General features: G+C 38.4%; 1 protein-coding gene across 5 annotated transcripts in view; it reads left to right on the forward strand.

Moving 5' to 3' along the window:
- Positions 1-24,794, forward strand: part of AFF2 (ALF transcription elongation factor 2) — a 349,278-nt gene that overhangs the window by 255,784 nt on the left and 68,700 nt on the right. For all 5 annotated transcript variants that reach the window (XM_080365661.1, XM_080365658.1, XM_080365657.1 and 2 more), the window contains exon 9: positions 8,429-8,466. In XM_080365661.1, coding sequence (XP_080221787.1) covers positions 8,429-8,466 — 38 coding nt within the window. The remainder of the gene's footprint in view (positions 1-8,428; positions 8,467-24,794) is intronic.

Genomic DNA, 24,794 nt, shown 5'->3' on the forward strand with positions numbered 1-24,794 from the left:
TCTGACCACATAGGAAACATTTATCTCCCTTTTCTCCTCAAAAAGGGAGTGTGATTTTTATCATGAATGCCTTGTGAAGCATTTTGGTAAAGAAAGTGTCTGGCTTTCTTATGCTGGCCATCTGCAGCACCGCTCTTTTGTAGAAGCCCAAGCAACTGTCTGTGAACTTGAAAATCTAAATTCTTGGGAGTTTTTTACACTTGTAGGGGATAGTGCTAGCGCTGGCTTTGAGACTGGGGGCGTTGCAGAAGTCTGAAGGAGGGACTCATAAGTGGCCAGAACAAGCGTAAAGTAGGTGATGAAAAGGGCATGATAAATCCAGTAATTAGCTTCTGTCAGCCAGAATAAGGGGGTAAGAAGTGAAAGTTGATCTCCCCTGGAGGCATTCCAGAAGGAGAACAGTAATGAGAGCTAAACACCTTAATTTTTCTTAGGATGAATTAATCTGCCACTGCAAGGTTTGCTGGGGTTGAAGGTGCTCCATTCTGTGCCAGCAGGGTGAATCTTCCCAGAACAGACCTTCTGTCTGCTGGTAGGGACAGGTCAGGACCACAGTGTGACAGTGCAATTGATTTGGGCAGGGTGCTCTCACAGAGAGCATGCCTGCTTTACAAAATTACCAATTCCATGGCAATACTATTAAGTATAATTTTTGGAGCTGTTCAATTTAGTAATTGGCTAAGTCATCTGAGCAATGTACTAAACCAGACCAAGGTCAGCAAAGAGTTATTTCATGTGTTTGCCTCTGTTACCTCTGCTGCCTGTTTGTAATAGATTTAACATTCAGTGTAGATGTAGCATTCAGTATAAATTAAAATCCTTAAAGTCTTTAGTCCTGTGCTGGAAATTAATGGGTGGTGTTAACAATAGCAACATCAGTTCACATCTTCCCAGCACTGCCACTGCTGGTACTCTTTGACTCTGCCCTTTTGCTTCTCATGTCTAGGCAACTGTTCATTGATTTAGAGTAGGGAAGAAACTAAGGACAGGTCGAACTCATGAAGGAATGAGATGAAGACCTTTGCCACAACAGAAAATCTAAGGGCATAAACTGCAAATGAGCAGCAGTACAAGGGGCTGCTTCTGAGATATCTCCCTGTACTCCTTTCCATTTTGACACAGCAAGTTATAATGCGTGAACATTGCAAAAGTAACAATCAGACATTGCACGCTAAAGCTACACATCATTATAAGACCTAAAATACCAGCACTGTTCAGGTAACTTTAAGGGATGGAGATACAAAGAATTGTTCTTTGTCTGTTTGAACTCAGAAACAGAGGAGTGCACAGGCTCGGAGACTGCCTGCAGCTGCGCAATGAGGTCACAAAATATTCTTTGAATCTAGCCTTTTGCTGCTTATTTCTTGAGGGAAGTTTAGAGAGACTTTTTGTTTTTCTTACAAATGTTTCCAGACCTTTACTCTGTTTCTTTTGCCTCCTCAATATTTTTAATCATGTCATTAACATGTTGAAATACAGCTATGGAGTAAACCAAACAAGGAATGGATTTTTTTTTTTATTTATTTGCCATCTGGAGCATTGAACCAAACACATGTATTAAAAAAAGTGTGAGTAAATAAGACAATGGCAAATACTGAGTTTTATTCCTAGCTAGATGTTTATATTTTTACAGTAGGATTATCATCCACTAAGCCTAGGTCATTTGTAATGACTTCGTAACAAATTGTTTGCTAGGAAATTATGTTTCAAGTGAGAATTTCAATTTAATATTTTTATTTCTGAAACATGGACAATTCAGTACAATTTTCCCAACTTTTTTCTGTCACCAGGGCTGTATATTTTTTTTCCAGATAAAACAGTTCTCATTAAAAATCAAGCCTAACTCTAGCCAGGAGTTCTTTTTTCTGCCATAGAACTTGGCAATGACCAAGTCAGTTAGTATTATCAGAGCATTTAAATCTACTAGGCTTCATGAGACATTGATTAGCATTTGTAAAGCAACTTGACAATGTTTTGTAGGACTACCAAAGTAAATCATTTCTGCTGTGTTGGATGGAGGAGTCAAAATTAATACAGTTAGAAACTTCCTGTCAAAAGCATTTTTGAAAGAATCCAGCTTATATCAAAATACTTGGGGAACTAGGCACTGTTTCAAGCCTCTTCTGTCAAGGTACATTGGTACTGAAGTTCTAAAATGAGCATACGTGTTATGTGAGTAAACTCTGAAGTCCATTCACTGACAGGTTGTTTTGTAAAGTTCAGCAAAGACTGAAGCCTGTGTGACAAAAGCAACAACAACCATACTACCCACACTAGCTGATTTAAAACCAGCTCAGCTGCGTATACACAAGCAACAAGTGCTCCTCAGAGTGAAGTATGCACTGAATGTGTGCAGCTCTTTTCTTCATTTTTTAAAAAAATATGGAATAGTCCTTCAAGAATGGGAAGTGGCCACATTTTTCACTGCACACTTCCTTAGTCTGGTTTCCACCATTGGCCTGATGGAAACGTAGGAATTTGTGAAAAAGTGCTGACAGAAGCCCAAATATATCGGTGTTGTTGCTTAGATAAAGCCAGTTCACTTACATCAAGGGTGAAGGTGACTCCTGGTCCACAGAAAGACTGTTTTAGATCTGGTCACCTAAACTCTGGTTTTCATTTTACCCAGCCTCCACTGCCCCAATTGAAATTAAATTTCCAGTATTTTAAGTATTCTTGAACATCTCTGAAGCCACGAAGGTTATTGCATTGCTCAAAGCAATGATGAGAAGCTCTCTGTGGTTCATACACAGTGAGAGTTCAATGAACCATTCTGATTTGTACATAACACATGCTTGGTGACTTGATATCTCAAAAAAATTATTTTAACTGATCCATCTCACATCTTTGGCTTCTGAAGGAAAAATACTAATTTTTTAAAAATACATGACGAGGCAAGCATATTCTCTATTGGGTTTTGGTCCTAGATATAGTAACATTGGGCTTTTTGTCCTCGAGGTGAGACTGACCCGGAACATCACACACAGAATCTCAAATACAAGGTTGCCAACTTCACGTCAAAGGCAATTAGCAAGAAGGAAATACAATATCCTCTGTTGACATTAGGGGACAGGTAGAGGAGATTGTAACCAATGAAGTAAAGAAAAAAAAAAATAATGGAACACAACACATATTTGTGCATGTATCATCACATGCTAATCCTTCAGCCCTCAGGTTTGGGCTTTCTAACTCCTAGCACAGTTCTGGGTGGTTTGTTTGCTGCACACTGTGTTCTTCTCCTGCAGAGGAAGTGTAGTTAGCATGAACTGTATCATTACAGAATCAGAGCACAATAGAGTACAGTAAGTAAGTAGTAGTTTTCAGTTCGTTACTTAGGATCGTAGGTAAGGCATTCTGTATAAATAAGATCATGGTAAAACAAAGATATATATATAGATATGTATATATAACTATGTATATAACTCAACTAACAGTGAAAGTTTCTTTGTTTTTTTTGGATTGGGTCTCCAAGAAGTCTCTTGTATAACCTACAGGACAGGAGAATGGCATGGTGGGTTGTAAACTTCTTTGTCTTGAGTTGCTTAGCTATTCACCCAAGCATACATTGCTGGTTAGAAACTGGGAGATTAACCTGTTAGATTTGCAGCAGTTTATGCAGGAACTTAAAGCACGAGGCCTTCCTTCTTCTGCCAACATGTTTGAGTGCATGAAATGCCATCTGTCTCACCCTAAAAAACATTTTGAGGCTCATCAATTGCTGCCTTAGGATCAGTGCTTCTGAGTCAAGAGGGTGAGGAGGGATTCTTAAAAAATACTTTTTGTCTAATCTCATTTTCTTGAGATCAAATACTTTTCCCTGAAAATCCAGGATTTTCAGTTATGCAGTGTAAAATATGTATTTTCTTTGAATAACAGATGCTTCCCCTGTAACACTTGACCAAAAATCTAATTTGCCTTCTGCAGATACCAGTTATTTTACTTTGGTATTTTTGAGCCAGCCTCTTGCCAGTTCTCCTGAAGTCTTCGTGATACAGGAAAGTTGTACTGACTGCAGTACTGTTTCTGGTTCTTTCTATCCAAAAGCCAGTGTGGTAACTGATACTATGAATAAAAGCACCTTTTTTCACATTTTGAGGTCCTTGTGCACAATCTGGAAGTAGTTTGTGCTTATTCCCATATTTAATCTTTTGTGTAATATTGAAATACCTGCTAACAAAATAAGTTGATAGGTATATCCATGCTGTAGATCAAGTAAAGCACAGTGCAGGTGGTTCTTGAACTAAAGCTAAAACAACTAGCACCAAAGTCAGTTGTAATACAACATAAGAGGTAGGAGTCATTCACAGTTATAAAAGTCATGGGAAAATGTCCCTGGGCAAATACTTTCTGATGGATGTTCCTCTGTATCTTACTGCTTTTCATGTATTCTTCATCTTCTTCCTTCTTATTCAATGCTAGAGTCAGCTGTTGAAAAAAGGTCTTAGAGAGCAGAGGCACAATTATGGAAAGGCCATAACTGGGGGAAAAAAAAAAAAAAAAAAAAAAAAATGAAAAACCAAACACCAAAAAAAACCACCAACACCAGAAGGAAATTACAAATTAAAGTGTAATGATTGTCTGGTTCACTCTGGCTTCCATTTTCTAATCATCCTAAATTATTTTAATGCAAGTTTTCAAGCTCAGAATTAGCAAAGATCCCATGATGTAATTCTCTTAACACCCATTGAATGTTACATTATACCAGTCCAGTTTCATTCCAATCTTTTACAGCAGCATCTCCCACTCAGGGCATATGTATCAAAGTTTAGGGACCTCCTACCTGCTCTATTTCTAGATACTACGTCTAATACATGAAGTTTAGGAATCGTTGTGGAGTTAAAACCAGTTTCTTATGTGTGAAGGCCTAGGAATACATAATGAAAAAATAACTCTTAAAACATGTTTGTCTTTGAAATATCTTAAATTAATAATCAAAAGCTGGCATTGAGTCTAAAGCAAATCAAACAGTCATGAAGATGAGAAACAGGAATTATTCACTGAGTAGCGAGACTGATGGAGGCTCAATGAGATCATTTTGTTCAAAGATTAAAGGCGATGAACACTGAAATAGTTGAGGAGGATGGCTCTGAACACATCTAACTAGAGCTGCTAAATTCAGTAATGATCAAAAGTTAATTATCAAAGCAGAGAGAACTACTCAACACAGACAATTTGAGTCAATAGCTAAGCAGCCCTGAAAAAAAAGTAATTTGGAAGAAGTATTTTCCTATAATGACGTTATATAAAAGACGTACATTTCAAAGAAACCTGCCTAAAACAAGATTGCATTCTTCCTGATCAGAGAAAAATAATTAGCTCTAATTGACAGACCTGCTGCACACCAAGTATTTTCAAACAATATGTTTCTGCATCAAAGCTTAATGTGTGGAGTTACTCAATGTCACTTTGATTTTACCTTCCCTTATCTTCTGCCACTGGGCATGCTCATGATATAGCAACAAATCCGCTTTGAAAAATGAATGAGCAACACCTACAAGACAAATAAAAGCAGAAGACCAGATCCTGCATCTCTTTCTCAGATGGAATGACTGACATATATTCTGTGCTGTGTTTAACATCACCGTGGTCCCACTCAGAGGCAAACTGAATCATTTGTAATAGGAAATGACCAGTTCCTTGATCATCCAACATTAAACTAGGCTGTCATGTAGATTAACCTGAGCATTTGCAATATCTTTTTTTAAAACTCTGTATGAGTTGGCATGTGTGTGAAGGACACTGTCTCTCCAGCATGTACCTTTTCTTAAAGAGTTAGGGAAGTGCCTCCCTGTGGTAACAAAAGGGAAAAAAATGTGGGAGTTTTCCATGTAAAAATCCAAGGAAAAAAATGTGCTAGAATGTTCATGGTCCAAGAAAATAAACTATATCTATCTGTAATTCTTTCTCCCTAAAGCTATCACATTTTTTTCAGGGTAAACAGTTGCCATCAATGTAGCTAAGTAGTCAAAAATCAAACATTCAGTTTAGGCTCTGCTCTTTTAATACCTATGACTTTGACATTGCCAGTTCTCACTCCCTGAAATATCTTCATCTTCTTTAATCTTTCATGTAAACATTTTAGCTCACACCATCATGCACATGCTCTCCAGAATATCTTCCGCTTACTTTGTATTAGAATTGACTGCATTATTATTATTTACTTGTGATCCTAGACAACCTCTCCTCTTCTATTTTCTTTTTTTATCTGTATTTTGTTACCATTTTTTTGCATAGTGATTTTCTAAAAATTCAGAGGAAAAAAAACCTGATTCAGATGCAAGTTTCACATGCTTGAACTCATAATTATTATACTCCAGCTATTTGGTATATAGAAGGGTCAAGCAAAATATCACTGGATAGTCAAAAAACACTTCTGCCATTGTGGAAGGCTGTTTATGAGCTTTAAAAATACCATAGTTCTCTGCAGGATGGGACTGAAACTTGGCATTTAGTGGGAAGCTTGGGAAACTGAAGTGCCATTTTTGATGGTGTTTTAATCCATTTAAATTAAAGCATTTTTGTGTTGTTACATGTAATTTATTGCTCAGAAAGATTTCTTAATAACATGCTTCTGACTGCACGTACATGTGGCAACAGAAAGAGGGAGATTTGGGAGAGTATCACTGGAAAGAGGCACGACTCACATTATCTCATTAATGAGGCAGGGACCCCATTTCATCATAAGCTTGTTTGAGAGGACATAATTAGGTTTGGGTCTGTAACACTTGTGCAATCTTAAGTTTAGCATTTCCTGAGGTTTAAGTGTTTTATTTAGCCATCCTACTGTACAATTAATATAATTGTTTCCTATCATGCTTTCATTGATTTATTCTTGAGATGGAAAGCATAATCCAAATGAAACATTTTTTTCCTCAGACACTGGGAACCAGCCCAGAAGACTGGTGTTGCCCCATTCCAGCTCTCACAAGCTCTAATTCTTTCTCCAGATTTTAAACTCATTATTAGGGATTTCCATGGATTTAAACACAGATTTTGTGTTTCCTATGATTGGAGGTAAAAGCACCAAAACAGCAGGTATTTTGAAAAACTAACCCCATTGTAAAGCCCAAGGAAAAACACATTCCAGCAACATTTGGAACCCAGTTGTGTAGGTACCAGAGGTTTTGAAAGTAAGTCAGATTTCATAAAAGATTTAACTTCTCAAGGGCTTGTGTGGGCATTTTTCAGGACCACTAGTATTAGCAGTTCCTATGTGAGAACCATTTTATTCCCATCCCTAAGCATAACAGAGGTTAAAGGTCCTCACCAAACCCTTCAGTTTTGGTAAGCTTTATAAAAATATCTCTGAAGGTAATTAAGCACTAAAACTTTCCTTACTATAATAGGTTTATGGATCCGTTGTCTTAATTCTGTCTTTCACTGCTATCAGTGCTTGTAATCTCTCTAACCATTTGACCGCTTTCCACATTTAAATCTATTACAGTCTGGTTCTGCAAACACTAGGAGGAATTCTCTGAAAAGATACAACAACACTGGTTTATCTGAAGGTGATATTTCAAGCCCTCTTGCATTAAAACGTTATTTACCTATTCCGAAAAAAATCAGAGGAGGGATGCAAGGTTGTCTTAGATTACATAATTACACCACAGAAGCATTTAAAAAAAAAATCTCCTCTGAGATCTCGAGCAGCTTAACCAGTGTGATAGACTGGTGTGGCTCTGCCATCAGTGCCCCCAGCTGTGTTGCTTAGCAACATTTTAATTCAAGAAGAATCGAAGGAGATGAAATCCCCGTGGAGAGGGAAACAGAAATAAGAGGGCTGTTGACAGATGATCTGAGTTGTTTCTTCTAATATACTGTGAAGATCACTGGCTCTTTTCATGAATGATAAATGGACTGTACACAGATCAATGGGTTCAGCAATAAACTGGAACCAGACTCCATGTCTGAGGTGGTGCAGGCCGAGAGGCCCAAAGATTTACTCATTTAGATGATTTGGAGTGTGTTTTCTCAAAGGTTTCACAAGACGAAATTGATCTGAACATTTGGTCATCCTTTTTTGTTGCTGGTGAATAAAAACTGTTTTGGAAACGGAGTTCGTTCTTCCCTTTATTTTTTCCTGTTGTTGTTCTGGTTCCAGCTATGGACAGATAGCTTGTGACAGAGGGGGCCAGACCTCGGCGCAGGAAATGAAGTAATCACCCCGAACAAGTGGTTCTGAAATACTCACGGCCATTAAAAATAAACAAGCCACACTGATACCACTAACTGGGGCAGAAGTATTTCAAACCTGTAGCGCTGTCTCTCTGAAAGGGTCCAGCTCCTGCATCCCTCCACCCCGGTGGTGGCGGGCTGCCTGGCTGTGCGCTTCTGAAGAGCATCTGCAAGTTGATGTTTTCCTGGGGCTTGGCTGTGCTTTGGTGTGTTGCTTAACTGTTTGTTTCCCCCACCCCTCTTCTGTTTACAGGCTGCTGAAAAGACAAAACTGAGAAACATTCCTGTAAAGTAAGTTATTTTTATATCTGTTTGAAAATGCAAGTTTAACAAGGTGGTTGTATACAATCACTAAAAAGACTAGGACATTAAGAAGGGTGATGAAAGAGATAATAGGATTCAAGTTGCCCCTAATTGTAGCTATAAAAAGGTCAGTATCACTAAGGAAAGCTTTCGATTTCTCATATGTCCCTAATGATTGCACTCCCCAAGTTTCATCCAGTTTCCATAAATTAATGTGTTGTCTATGAATAGCTGCCAAATAATATCGAATCATACTCAATACGTAGTGCTCCTAGCCTTGGGGAGGTTTGTACATGCTAAAAAGATTATGATTTTTAATTGCAATCCTTGAGAAGGTCTGACAGGGGGAAATAACTAAGAATGTGCCAAATGATTTCTAGACACATGGGAATATTTTGCACCTATGTATCAAGGCTTTGCCATCCTGTTGATTAAGAGCTCTCTCACTCTGTATGTGTGTCTCTCTCACACCATACACACACGTATGTTTCTGTTCTTTAGAGTAGGGCTCTGTGAAGGATGAGCAAGCTACCAGGGAGCAATTTCCAGGGCATTTTATGAGAAGTTCTTAAATCTTAGGGCACTAGCAGCAACACTCAACCATATATCATGGAATTAAGAAAGTTGCTGTATAGATGTCCTGGCTCTTTGAGAAAAGGCGTTTTCAGTTAAAGCTACCAGCAATTAGTGATTCTTTTTAAATAATGAGTACTCCAGTCTTAATGGGCTCTTATGTACCAATAAAACACATATTTTTAGCTTCAGTCGGTGATCACTGCAGTTTAACTAAGTCCTGGTAACTGTATATTCCTGTTATAGACAGAGGAAATGTTCTTATTTTTATAGTAGTTTGCTGATCATGCTGGCTGTTGGACTGGAATGGTTTTGTATTTGTAAGAACATGCACTGAAAGGACTCACAAATCATTAATCATTGTGGTTTAGCACACTACAAAAGAGTACAGTTCTACTTCTCACTTGGCTTCCATCATGTATAGTTATTTACCCGTTATAAAGTGAACGCAAAATGTGTATGAACACTCCTTGGAGTGATTATGCAAGAGGCAAGACAGTCATAAATCACTCTCTCTATGTTTCGTTCAATCTAATAAAAATTAGAAATAGGATCCAGCAGGGATCTGATAGCACATGAAACTTCTAATAAGACAAGGGACCTTTCTTGCCTATAGAGCTAGTTCAAATTCAGTGGAAGCTGAATTAAAGTCTTTGTTAGCTGGTGGTTGTTTACTAGAGATTGTGAAATAAGCTGTGTTTTGACCTCACATTCTAGAGGGTTCAGGAGTTGCAAGGTGATAAGAGTCCAGTGGAACAACTCCAAAATAATTATTTAGCATTCATTCACCTTTTTTTTAATATTTTGAGTCAAATCCTCAGGAATGGCTCAACTGAATTGAGTTTTCACACATATAATAGAGATATTGAGCCTTTCAGTCATTAAACTGCATATGTGACACTGATGCCCAATTAATCCACCAGAAAGATTTGAGAGTGGGGGGAAAGGGTGATTTAGGCTAAATCATTCCTTTATGGGACTTAAGTGTAGCATGTTGGAATGGAAGACAGCCAGATGGACAGTCTCGCTCTTTCTACCTACATGTGCATATCTCACCCTGTCGTGTTTCCCCCAACTGGTTGTTTAACTTCTCTTTGACTATGTTCATGGTGGCAGCTTCAATTAGTACCCTAGGGAATCCATTATACATATTAATTACACTCTGCATAACAAAACAGCTGAAAAGTCTGCCTACTATTTTTCAGCAACATGTAATTATTTAAGGTACCTGTATACAATTATGATTGTGTGCTAAAATATTACACTCAGGGCAAAAGTAAGAATAGTGTCTTTAAGACAGCATTTATATCAGCGTCACAGCCACACTTAGTGCAGCTCAGGCTTGTCTAGCTTGTAGTCATTGCTTTTGTAGCTCTCAAATGTCAAAGAGAATTTCACTTGAATTTTAATGTTCTTCAGCTACGCAAAATAAAGTTACCAGCTTCCATTGTCATAAGGGCTGAAAGCTGTACAGATTTCTTCTACCATATGTGACTTACCACATACATTTTTAAAAACACATTTCTGTTATTAAGACATATGTGATAGTACACTTCTGCAAATGTGAATTGCTTTTGGCTAAAAGCCATGCACTAATAAGTTGAGTTGAATCTAACTGCATTTGACATCTGTTACAATATATATTTTTTTTACATATATAAATATATATAAAATATTCGCAGTTGTCGTTAGCATAAAAAAAATCCATGTTTTTACATTGTGCTAACATAGCTCTTGTGTCCCAAAACTGGAATCAGAAATCACGCCCTTTTAAAGAATATAGTTTATATGGAGTCCTTGGACAGGACCTTAACAGTGCCACTATTTAACATTTTAGTTTAGAAACATGATGAAGATTTCTGTAGAAATGGTTGATTTACTTTTCATTGCTCAGTTTATTAATGTTGCTGGTTTAATGTTTGAGAGGAAGTTTACTGTTCATTTTTGTTCTGTTGAATCCCTCCAGCACTTAACACTTTATGAAGGGAAAAAAACCAGGAAGTTTTCTTACTACAGTTCAGTAAGGCAGCCAAGCAGCTGGTTTCTTAATGTCTATAGGTGCTTAGACTAACTGGTGTGAACTTCCTGACGGCCAAAGTAGATGCAGGTGGCATTTGGCTCCTTCAGAAGGTTTGGTCTCAATTCCATGTTGTTTGTAGCACTGCAAGACAGGACACATCCATAGGAGCTCATCTTTCTTGGTAGCATCATCTGACATACAAATAAACACACATAAAATAGCTAAGAAATCTCTGTGTCTGCAAAACTGATTTTTTTTTTTTTTTTGAGGGGTGGAGGGGGTTGTGGGGATACTTCAGTTACTTTTCCAAAAACATGTGGCACCAAGGTGGCCCCCATAATTGCAGAATCCATTGCATTTGACTTATCTGTCTCCTCCTGCCCTTGTCATATAAGAACCACTTGCTTTCTCCCATTGGTTTTATCCGTATCTACATGGACAGTCTGTAGTGGGAAAGGGATTTCCTGGATGCAAAGTCCCAGATGCTTTCTTACTTACTTGCTGGTCCTTACCACACTGTTCCTATCCCTGACTCTGAAAGACTTAAACAATTTTACCCTGTGGAGGGTTTACAATTTCTAAAGAGCTGTTACATGAGAAATGGTTTTGAATTAGGAGACATCCAGAGGAAATAATTTTCTGTATACCCTGTGATTTGATGGAATAGGGAGCAAACAGCAATATCATTAAAATTCAATAGCACCTTTGTTCTGAATCCCAACTGATGATCACTCTTCCCAGATTTTTTTCCAGACTTAGGTAGGTAATGGGAGCCCACATCAGCATAACGCCTAAAGGAATCACATTCATGTTGACTTGGACCACATCACTTGTCTTTTATCAGCAGGTTGAGCTGCAGGATCTCCTCAGATCCAGACACAGTGTTAGGCCTCACTCTTAAGTACAAATACACTTGGCATGGCAGCCTGTACATCAACATAGACTGAAGGTCAACCAACCGAGTGCTTTATCTCTGCCAGTGGCAGAAGGTGGGGGGAGAACAGCAATTACAGAGGCATCCTCCACAGGGAGTATCCTCCCACCTTCCTGCACACAGCTTTTTACACTTTCATAACCACACATCATGTGTTTAGGAGGTACCAATGGACTTATCCTCCATGTAAAATCTCTTTTGAAATCTGTTTATACTTCTTGTGCCCACAATATCCTGTGGAGTTGAGCACCACAGGGTATGAAAAAATACTATCTTTTGTTTGTTTTAAACCCTTTTCCTCATATATGCACTGGAATCCATGCAAGTAGTTATCCTTACAGAAAAGAGCAAATGGTTACTCACTGTGCATCATTCCTAATATTAAGTATCTGCGATAAAGACCAAGGAGCCTTCCTACTCAAAGGGCACATAAAACCATTTTCCCTCTAAGTGTGTGAGAGACCAGCGAGCTAACATAGGCACAGGGCTGGTCTCTCTGCAGTTGGGGAAGGAAGTCTGTGTGTCTACTAGTTGGGCAGTGAGAGTGGTTAGGAGGATAACTAGTTCCTTTTCACTGTTTTCCATATTACAGAAATGAGTTCTTTGCATAGCAACACCCTGCTGACTAAGGACAGGATATCATGTCACTCTAAATAAATGCCTCAGGTTACAGTCCTTTATGAAAATGGCCAAATGGATTTCTTGGGAAAATGTGGGCAGGTGAAAAAATGATTTGGCTAAAGCCTGATGTCACCCAGCACTACAAAATACAACAGTTTTGTAAGAGAAAAATTAAATTTTTAAAATGGAACATGAATCCTTTTAAGAGTGATCCATGTAGTCCATGAACTGCTGTAGAACTGTGAGAATATTGGAATTGACTTCTTGCTTCAGGGAAGAAAGCATTGCCTTTCCTGAGAGTCCTTTATACTCTCTTCTTTCATAGTCCCTTTAAAATTCTTCAATAGAAAGCAATGGCATTTTCCCCAAACACCTGCATATGCTTAAATTTGCTGTGGATTTAATGACTTCCAGATACATGTTTTGGGATTATAGCTTGTGTTAAAATCCCACTGCTTTTCATATTTTCAAAATATATTTGTTTTCCATCAGCCACAAGTTTGTTAACCAGAAAGACTTCTGGTGTTTATTGTCTTTTCCTGCCATAAAACTCATCTTCTCCTCAGAATGGCATCTGACTTGATTTGGTATGGTTTTCTGTCCTAACCATCATTGGAAATGCAATCCATTAACATTTGATATCTTGACATTTCAATTGACCTCTCATTTGCAAAGCGCAGTGGTATTTTTCGTGGCCTTTTCATCCTTGATTATACATGGAATAGGAGTGACTGTTTCTACTGGCTGCACTTTAAAAATATCTTTGTTTTACCAGCTGGAGTGGCACCTTGTTTCTCCCTCCCTGGACAGACCTTATTCTGCATGGAAGGTCTGAGGTCTGAGCAAGTCATGCAGAGCCAGAGGGTTTTCTTATTGACTCACTAAGCGGGAGGGCAAGCAGGTCAGGCTCCGAGGATCAGTTAATGTATGCTTTAATAGCAGTAACCATAAACAGATCTTTTGCTCCCATTGGCAAAAGTGCAGGCCAGCGGGCTAAGTCTGAAGGTTGGTTTGTTTTTAACCAGTCAAATCAGGCACTTGCTAGCAATAAAGGTACAAAAGGGACAGTGTGCTGTTGGTACTCTTGCTCAGAGATGGTGCTAAGCTCTTCCTCTGCAGGGTATCTCCTGTCCTGTAGTTCTGTATTTTATTTTTTTTTTATAAAAATAAAAATAAAAAAAAAAAAAAGGAAGAAAAAAAGCGTGTCATGTCTAGGTTGAAAAAGCCTCCTATTCATGTATAATTGTATAGGAGGATGGCCATATATATGTGTATGTATTTGTATATATATGTACATACATGTATACATAGGCATCTATGACCATACTTACCTATGGACATTCGTGTGTGTGTGTGTGTCTACCTGAAGAACATTTGCTAAAGGACTTAAACCGCTTTCAGGGAAACAAAAAGCCCAAACCTGCTATAACTCTTATTCTCAGTAAAACTCCCAAGCAATTTCCACACCGGCACCTGTTAGTCTCTGCTTCTAAACCTTGCTTCCCCTTGTATCTCCTCGGACTATTTCTGGCAAACTACTAAATCAGCCAGCACCAATTCAATTAGCTCTAGAAATCCATTATAACATAGTGTCTAAACTGCCTGCCCATATTCATTTCTCAAAGAAATCCATACATATTTATGTTTTAATACTTTAAGTCCAGCATGCGAAAGCACTCAAATCCCCAGTAGAAATCCAGGAAAAAGCCTGCTTACAGGCAATTATAGACAATGTTCTTTAGCCCCTGATCCTCCTAGTCTGTCCACTTAGGCATCTACACAGGTGCACAGTTCAGTCAGTGGGATCAGTTTATTGCACTACCAGTAAAACCCCTCCAAAAATTCACAAAACCCCCAAATGCCACCGACTCTGCAGCCTGGCCACATGGTAGAGTCTGTACAAACATGCAGTATTCACAGCAGAGTCAGCACTTGGAGTATCACTTTGAAAACCAATACATATATGCTACTGTTGGTTTCCACTGAGGGTTTTTTTTTTTTTTTTTTTTGGGGGGGGGGGGCTATGTTTCCTCAGCAGAATGTGAACTCTAGAAATGTTGCGAAGGATTATTTCACTCTTACAAGTTAAAGGTTAGTGTTGGAAATGGATTATAGAACTGCTGCTTTTAAACTGTTTGCAAAGAAACGCACATATTAAATCCTTTTTGATGATATCACATTAATCCCTAAATACTGATTTTTATGTAAATTTTGACTCTTGCAAAGCTCTGACAATTCAGCTATCCCCATGTGGTTGTATCAGAGCTCGATTGCTCCTTTAGATCTTTTTTCTTCCTTTTTGCAATACCTTTTGCTTTATTCCAAAGTCATCACAGCAGCTGGAAGATGTAGTACTTTAGACATAAAATAATAAGTCTATTTAATATTTTACCTTTATTTTCTGAATTTGTTCCTCTGACACATCTTGTTAGATATATTTTTATCAGTCCAAAGGATAACCACAGTAGGGCTATTTTTATTTCTAGGGAAATGATGCATGATAACTACTGGCAGGGCCCAAAACAGTAAATCAGTCCTGTTCCAACCACAGAATGTATTAAAAGTCTGTAGCCTGTGGTAATAAGTTATAATTTAGTTGACTAGCAGTTTGTTTGGACTTAAAACTGTACAAATGAGTCACATTGGCTAAGTCCTGAGATATAAAATAGTTTATGCTTTATTAAGGTTTTCAGCTACCACCACAACAGGTACCTAGAGAGAACACACATTTTTCAAATGAGCGCAATACATTTTTATAGTGAAATGCTTCCGACTTGATTGTATAATTTATAGTAGATGGTTAAATTACCACACGTCCTGTGTAGTGCACAATGTTTGCTTACAAGACAATGAGATGAACAGACTCTGAGAGCTCATTCATCTAATCTCTTGCAAATCTGAGCACGCACCATCAATACCAAGCACCGATGGCTGTATCCAGCCACAAGGCACCCCTCAGCTGCCAAGCCAGGCATGTTGCTCAGTAGCCATCACAGAACTTCAGACAGCTAGAGAGACCACCTCTTCAGTGTATTTTTCTTTGCAGAGGCATGTATGTGCTAGGTGACCAAAGCTAATCATGCAGTTGTGGAAAATTTGCCAGGAGTCTTGCAGCTAGACAGAAATAGGCATTTTCATTTTATCTGGGTCACTTTTGTCATTTTTCAATACAACGTTTTTACACCTTCATTGTGGTACAGCTTGTCAAGATAAAATTTAACTCAGTTTTTAAAAGTTGTAAAAAAGGGAAAGTTTGAGCCAAAGAAAACCTTCTTTTACCCAATTTCTTCTTTTGACAGAAAAAACTTAGTTAAGGTCAATATTTTTTTCCCCACTTTTAGCATGTGTCTGCTGTTGATCAAAGGGATACCTGTTCTCTCCTCACTTATCCTGTTGTTTTGAGAATTTTTAGATTTTATATTTGTCTTTCTGATTAGTATTTTGCATTTTAAGTTATTTAGTATTTATTCATACAATTATTCTGTTTGCTTTGGGCATTGTATTAAGTAACAGCTGTTTTCTAACTACCTGTGATCTTTTTTAAATTAATGCTTTAAAAATGTCCTTCTGAGCAATTAAGATATTGCAACCAAGCAACAAATGCTAACAACACTGAAGAAAAGGCTTTATCCTGGCATAAAGGGGAGTACCTGTTCTGCTGGTTTCACTGCAGCTGGCTGAATCCAACATAGGTACCAGCCTTCAGATCTCATACCGCTGGGTTTCACTGTTATGCCATCTTTGTCTGCTGGAAGATAAATAACCAGAGCAAAACCCTAGGTAGTGTTAGCGTACGTATATGACTATATGGTTTATTTAGGTTCTAGCACATGCTAGACACTCTCCAGATGAAGATCCCTGCCTTGGAGAGCCTGGTAAGAGGCAGTGAATACAGGTACCAGGTAGCTGGTTTTAACTGAGGCTGTGAACAGCATCTTTGAAATCTGTAGGCATGTGTCTGCTCTCTTTTGGACTGCAAAACTCCACTAGTTTCACTGGCATTTCTCCTACTTTCAACTTGGTGTGGGAGGGAAGAATGAGGTTTCCTTGCTCTTTCTGGCTTGTGGCCTCCCAGTAATATATCTAATAGGCTTCCTCTGCCTTGCAGGGACATGAAAATAGGGCAGAATAAAGGTGGTCCTCCTCACTATCACCTTTTATATACCCAAAAGAAAGTCCCTGCCATACAGCAAACAGTCCTTTACCTTGGCAATGAGTAAGTGAAATAAAAGGAAAAAAAAGGTGTCTTTCAAGCATTTATTTTTTTTTAAATACAAGTACCAAAAAATAATGATCTTGTGCTAAGTGAGAGAAGTAGAAAAAAAATCCAGTCATTTAGGATCGATGGATACGAAAGAAAGGCAAAAGCTAGATAATGTTTCAGGAAATAACACTGCTACAAGGTTAATTTTGCCTAGTACAACATTTCCTAGTATTGAATTGCCTGATATACTCCCTCAGGGATTGCTCCTGTGCTTGCAATAATCGAGGCTGATTTTATTGGAAAATCACCTCTGGATGAGAGACATACTCTAGAGAGAACTTTGCATGGGTACAAATAGGTTTTTGGTGCCAGTGCCATGTTGCCCAGGCCAGCACAGTTATAGTTCCCAATCTGTCTGTGCAGTCAAGCAGCAAATTCATTAGCAACCCTTCTGGCAGGATAGAAAAATAGACATATTAGGGAAATTTACTTTGAATTGTTTTCAGGATTTGTTGGATAACAGTTCAGTAATCAAATGGCGCCTCCTAACAAGAGCATTAAATATTTTTATTAATAGTGGCAGGGAAGCTGCAGATATTCCTTTAAGTGCAGAACACTTTACCGTAACACTATGTGACTTGCAAAGATCATGGATGAAAGAAGATATTAGCATAGCTGGAGCGGGGGTGCTTGTAATGTCGGAGCTGATTTTTGTTTTGTGTTGTGTGTTGAGACTGCATTGAGTCACAGAACTTTCACATTACAGATGTAATATATGTTAAAGTAGCGGCTTATCCATCAGACCCTGCCAGTTTGCTGGCTCTGTAATCGTAGAAGAGGGTCATATCTTGACAGTGCTGTGCTCTCTCTGACTATGGGACCTAAGTTCCGATATATGTAGCAGCTTCCAGACCTTGTCAAGTGGAAACTGAGCATATTGTAAACGGAGCGCGTTTTGCCTCCAGCTGGGAGGAGGGACACGTGGAGCGCCCGCGTACAAGGGCCCTCCGCTGACCTTGGAGTGACTTTGAGTGTGGGGAGGCTGGAGGAGTGCTGGGAAAAGGCTGATTCAGAGAGACAGACGAGTGAGGAAGAAAAATCAAGGAGATTGGCACAAGGTCGGTGGAAAAAATCTTTCTAAAGAAAGCAGGAAAAATTTTACACTCAAGGCCAACACTGAGCCCTTATAATCAGGCTCGTCTGGCCACACACCAACAGTAGCGAGAGAAAAAGAATACCGAATGCAGCTCGCAAGCTAAGATCTGTGCAAAAGCTAGTGATCTGCTGGGAAAAAATAGCGTGGACTGAATTTATTACAGAATAAATTACTTTAAGATCCAGGAACTGGCAGGGTTAAAAATTAGGATTGTAAAAAATAATCTATATACTCTGTTTCCTAATTCCTGTTGTCTTCATGATTGTTTTACTGTGAAGAGGAGAACCACCCTCAGTATCAATCATAGTAAGCTATTTAGACACAGAAATAAGTGGCATATGGCTTAGCACTTTTGGGTCTAGCAATCAAGTAGCAACCTTCTGCAATACAACTGTAGTTCGGTTCCCAATGGGCTTCACTTTGATGATTAGATATATTGAGTTCCCTGTGTCATTCAAAGATAGCAGAATTTCATACAAGTTGGTGTTAGCTTCCTCTCACTTCATTTCAATTTTCAATAACCAGTGTCATCACATGTAACAGTTTCTTCGTAATGGAACTTCATGTCGAATCAGATTTGTCTTTCAAGTGAAAGAGCGATGTGAAAAGTCTTCTGAAATACTGATCTCTGGAAAAAAATTTACCACAGTGAAAACAGGCAGAGATTATTTATTTATTTCTCCTAAACATGCTTAGGTGCTCAATCCCCAGAAAAAAAGCTTTTGTGTTGCATTTGGGGACAGTATTAACATTCTTTACAGGACTTACCCCACGTGCTTGCTGAAGTCATTGCTGTGCTAAGTAAATAGAGAATATGTGCTCAGTTGTATCTGAAACCAAACTGAAATTTAAAGCCAAGTTCTATGTATGTGGAGATATATCAGAGGAGAATTTGGATTTCAGATATTAATCGATCCCTCTGTATTTCAGCATGGCAGCTGTTAAATACCACTGTGCTTCGCTGACACAGAAACTGCTACTTTTCTGGTACTTACCTTCTCTCCATCGGCTCAGCCCCATTCCTGGGCAGTGGAGAGGTGTCTGTACAGGCAGATGAAAGGAGCCAAGTGCTTTGCCCACTGGACAATAAAGGTGTGGACCCTCCTGGAGGTCAGGGTATAGGGAATGGAGGGGAGAAACTCAAGGAGTAAATGGCCAGAATGTGCATCATGGTGAGCATAACCCTGCAAGTTAAGTGTATGCCAGTTTCATCAGGGATATTTCTGGAGAAATCTGGTGTCTTGGAGAATCTTCTACCCATGCCGGGGCTTGAAGCTATATCATTCCCAGTGGGCTGTGATCTCAGTTCTATTTTAGTGCCCCTTTGCCATAAGATTTCCAATATGGAGGAACATTTTGAGGGTCTATCCGTGTTCCGCAACCTGTACATTGAGAGTGACCTAGCAGTTTACCATATAGCACCTCCCACACATACGGATTGTGCCAGATAGCGTAACAGCACAAGCAGTGTTTTTAAAAAGTAAATTCTAGGTCACACATTCATGATGAATCACTTGCTGTAATTCACAATTAGTCTTAATATGCTGTAAGAAGAGTGACTGCAGATGAATCTTTCACAGCTTTATAAGCCCAACACTTACCAAGCAGCAAGGATGATATGGCAGTCTGTATCACATATCCAAGACTGCCCATCCCATAGTTTTATTTCTTGGCAGTTTCCTACAATTTTGTGAAATATTTTTTTAATGTGACAAAGTCACTTCAATTACACAGTCATTATAAGTTTTGCCAAGGTTGTCTATGGATCGTTTTGTGTTCATTAGAGCACAAAATTAGAATTTTCATTGCAGCAACTGTAAACAGTACTGGCTCAAAGGAGTCAAGCTTTTTTCCCTCCATAAAATCTTGGATAAGCTATAACTGAGGACTTCCGTGGTTTTTTTATTTTAATTTTTTTTTTTTAACTGCTTTTGGGGCTGTTGGATTTTTTTTCTTCTTCTTCCTAGCCCTTGATATATTTGTTTAACTGAATAACCAGTTCCCTTCAAAATGATGACATTGACACTATGTGCATGAACAAGTAGGTGCAGACAGTGTGTTTCTAAGGCTGTGAATATATTATTGCTTCAACTTTTAAAATGTTATAGCTTGGTGCTTGTCACTTTAGACCCAGTCAGGGTTGTAGAAGCTATAAACGGTCTTCTGGAAATAACCCCGTTTCAGAAAATACTTCATCATCTGCTCAAGTCCCACTAAGCCCCATTAAGCTTTCACTTAAGTAATCTCAGAGCTTATTACTTAAGTAATAATAAAAGTTTCTACTTAACAGTCCTATGAATTTATGTATATATATGATTGAGTTTGCTTATCATGCTGGTGTAAATGTAAAGAAATTGCATCAAACCAAATCATTTTATATATGCAAAAATTAAGCAAATGGGAAATAAATCCAGGACAGTGTTTCAAGCAATGGAAAAAAAGCCAAAGGTTTTCCAATAGAGTCCAGGCTTTCAGAAGCTTTCTGGAACAGACAAAGAATAGGACTACCTCTTCTTGTCTGTATTTAGAAAAATAAATAAGATCCAGAAAAGCATCTTGGAGAAAGAAGATTACATTTTTCACTTGATTTTTATAGTAATTTATTTTAGCTGAATCTTGTTGCTGATTTAGCTCACTAGAAACAATAGTGTGTTAAGTAGTGGGAGGCTGATTAGTAGAAAATACAACCAAAATATCTCATCTGCTAGTTTTTTAGGCTGAAGGTGAACCTGTGCTGCTCTACCTTCTTTCTCTGTCTCTTAGGATTAGGGAGTTTGTGCTGCTCCTCACTTGTGCTTCACTTGGAGGAACTTCCAGGCTTTGTTTTTAACCTAATGTGTATTTACAAGGAAAGAGAGACGACAGAGACTATTAAGAAAGTAGCAAAGAACTTCAGCAGACATCCCTGTCAGAGCTTGCACAGCAGCAATCCTCTGCCTTGCTCCTATAAATCCATGGAGTGTGTGCTTCTTTTGGCATGAGGCATGCTCCTTTCTTGCCAATGGGATGCCCAGTCCTTAGTAATTTTTTTTTTCTTTTTTAGATGTAATATGCCATGATAATGTCATTCAGGATAAGATATGTCAGCAAATGCACCAACAGGCTTTATCAGCTTATACCTCTTAGCAAAACCTGGAGCTACAGTGAATGGGGACAGCAGACATACAGCAAAGGCATATCTCCTCCTCTTAAAGAAATGTGTTTAACAAGATTATGTACTATTTGCATTCGAAATTTGCAATTAGCGCCCCATGAACACACAATTAAATCATCCAAGTGCCAGATAATGTGTTAGATATATGTAGTTAGACTTCTGTAGATTAAACAAACTATTAGATATGTGGTAGCTCTGCTACATCAATACATTTTGTAGAAATCAATGTAATCTGAGTAGTACGAGAGCTCATTGAAATATGGTTCTCTTATTAAACCTGTGAAGTATGTATGTCTGTGAATGCATGTGTGTGCATGCAGGAATGCAAATTACTAGGTGGAAGAATTAGCATATTGTGGATTGTGGAAGTCTTACTGTAAATAGTGGAAAATTTTCCTTCAAAGCACATATAAAGGTTTGATTCTGCAACTTTATTCCCAACCCTATAATTTTACACTAGCTGGCATAAATTAGCAAGTTAGAAGTCTAAATATATGTGTCTGACATGCCTCTCAAAAGAAATAACAAGACAAATGCACATGGTGAAACAAGAGTAGTATGTGTAAAATATCTATGCTTTTCTATGCATAGGTTACATTTAAGTCAGGGAAAGGAAAGAAAAATCCATCAACTGCAGTTTGTCTGTGCTGTTTGTACTCTGGAGTTCTCTGAATATATTTCTTTTTAACTTCAAGGACTTTCGGTCTGTAAAGAAACGGGCAATGCCAAGCATTCCTTCTCTACCAAATGTGATAATTTCTGAATCCAGACAGTGGCTTACTTGCATTAATGTGCTCAGTGGTCTGGTGGAAATCAGTAAAATGATGAGGCGCAGTGAAGGGGGGAGGCAGGCCTTCCACATTTATTTATCCTGGATAAATGGTGCCCATTAATCTATCAGGAAAATATGGAATTAGCAGGGAAGAAACCACAGTTGCAAATTTGGCAGTTGCTAGCATGCACAGATGGTCTTTCAGCGTTTTAAGATTTTCCAGTCTTTTGATATTGATACCAACATTGAAAAGTAGCCCACGTATTGCTAATGTTTTTCTAGAATAGCCATAGAAAAATAACATTGTATATTTTGGATTGTTCAACCTCCTCTCACTGTATTTGCATAAAGTTTTTAATCTTAAAGGTAAACTTTTTATGCTCTCTCTGTCTTGGTTATTTTAAGAAGCGTAATTGGAGTATGATTTCTTAAAATAAGAAAGACAGCCAGTATATCCAGACAAAGCCATTAGGAAAAAAAGAGACCCTTACTTGTGAATTATGCTGAACAAAGTTTGCAGGTTGGTAGTCTGAATTGCTTTCCTACTGTTACATAGTATGCTTTTTTGTAAAGTGCCGGTCTCAAAACCAGGATGTTGAGTCCCTCCTTGATAGAGTGTTGTTTATTCTTATTCTGCTGACAAGCGCTGATTTTCAGTCACTGTAGCTTCGCTGAAACTGGGAATCTGACCCTGGCAGCATCTCTATTCAGTGTTTCAGGGCATGAAGTCAAGAGGGAAGGATAATGTCATCTGCTTAATTTGCTTTGGGAATGTTTGGTTGAGTCTTCAAAGACCTTGTTGAAATATTTCACAGAGGAAATCACAGAATAATTCTTGCCAACTTTACTCTGAGTTTATTCTCAGCTGACCCAGAGGATACAGTACCTTAATGGCTGTTCTGAAACGTGCCTTCTGCAGCACTGTAGTTGTGTACACAATCCACATGTGCACAAGACAAAGACATCTTTGACTACAAACAGCCCAAGGTGCTCTGTATTAAAAATCAATAAAATTAAAAATTAAAATTAAACAAAAATCAAAGCTGTTGGGGAGAACAGAAATTTAAAAAGTAATTATCTCATTGCACCACAAATTTTCATCTGGTGAAAAAAGATCTGAGATGCAAAAGTAAGGTGAAAGTTTTAGGTGTGTGCCAGAAACACCATGTGCTGCCATCTCCAGTGTATCCAGGTGTGTAGGTCTCATTTATATAGGTCAGTATGAAGATAGATAGACAGACAGATGGACAGTCAGACAGACAGACAGGTAGATACAGATATCTAGATTCAGGTATACCAAACCTGTAGGGCATTAGGACATATAGGTATGCCTCTAAGACATTTTGTTTTTAAATAAAACAAGGCAAATGAACACTGTCTTGCCAATATCTTATCAATGAGAGAAACATTTCTGAAGAATTAAATGTCAGGTGCTAACAAGAAAATTTCTAATTACTGTTCAACAGAAGACTTCCTTGGCCTCTGTGGATACCATACACCAGACCTAGAAGCACCTTGCTGCCTCAGACATCAGTTGTTCCCATCTTTGATACACATAGTCAGATTTCAGGTACCACCGCAGAAACAGAACTTGGCTTTTTTTACAAGCAGGAGTGCAAAACGCTATTTCCCAGCTTGCCAAAAGCCATCTTGGGTAAACAGGTACTTTAGCTTAAGCCGTACCTGTCATTATAAGGCAGAATTATGCCATATGTTTTGCAAACTACACTTCTATTTACCTTCCCAAGAGAATGGTTGCCTTTTCTGCAACCACCTGATACTATTGATTGATGCTCAGTGTGTAATCCATTATAACCATCTGATATTTTTCTAGAAAACTACCTCACTGGTCATTGTCTACCTTGTATTTTTCCTGATGAATTTTCCTGACAAGCCGTAGTACCTTGCACTTGTCCACACTGTATTTTATCCTGTTTCTGCAGATTTTATCTTCACTTCACCAGGATCATTTTGTCTTCTGACCCATCCTCCAAATTATTAACCTTCTCACACAGGTGTTACTTGCTAATTTAACAAACATACTCCCTGTTCTGTCATCTAGACTGTTAATGTTCTTCTAAAATGTCCATGTCTATTGTGTAGCTACTATGAGAGTAGTTAGGCTTTAGTCTTGACAGATGTTTCTTGCCAGATCTATAATAAAAATGAGATATAGTACTGGTGATGATTTGGGCAATTTATATGATCTACAATGGATAGTTTCCCAGAATGGATCAGCCCTTTAAAACCTTGACATGACTGCACGTCTTGTAGGACTTCTTACGGAAGTCTGAAGATCCTGGAGGGTACAAACTTCTCAGCTTTTTTGTGCATACGTGAAACTTTCATTTAGAGAGCCTCAAAAAATGCACAAAAAACTCACTGCAACACATTTTTAAGTCCCTCACCAACAATTAAGGGCTCTGCAGCTCTGATTGTCTATTTGCTAACCCACCACACATGAATTTTATTAAATACTGCCCGTTGTCAGTGTTCTTGCAGCAATGGCAATTCTTTAGTTTTTTATGTTCCTGTTTTGTCATTCAAATTGTATTGAGTTAAATCCCACATTTCTTTCTATTCTACATGACATTTAAGAAACTAGTGCAGATCCTACACCATTGAGGGGCAGAGATACAAAACCAAAGCAAAAGGATAGAAGTGGCTGAAAGCAGAGAGACAAGTCAGGTATCAGGCTAGACTTAGAAATGAGCATGAGAGATTGTTGTGCAAGCAAAACTGACCCTGGTCAGCTCTAACTAGTGTTATCTTCACTTATTCCAGCTATTGCTAGAGGAATTTCTTTATTTGTTTAATATCAACAAGCAATTCATCTAGACTTCACCCAGCAGTCATATACAATCATATCATCACTCATGCAC

Source organism: Falco punctatus (genome assembly GCF_963210335.1).
Source record: "Falco punctatus genome assembly, chromosome: 15".
Taxonomy (NCBI): Eukaryota; Metazoa; Chordata; class Aves; order Falconiformes; family Falconidae; genus Falco; species Falco punctatus.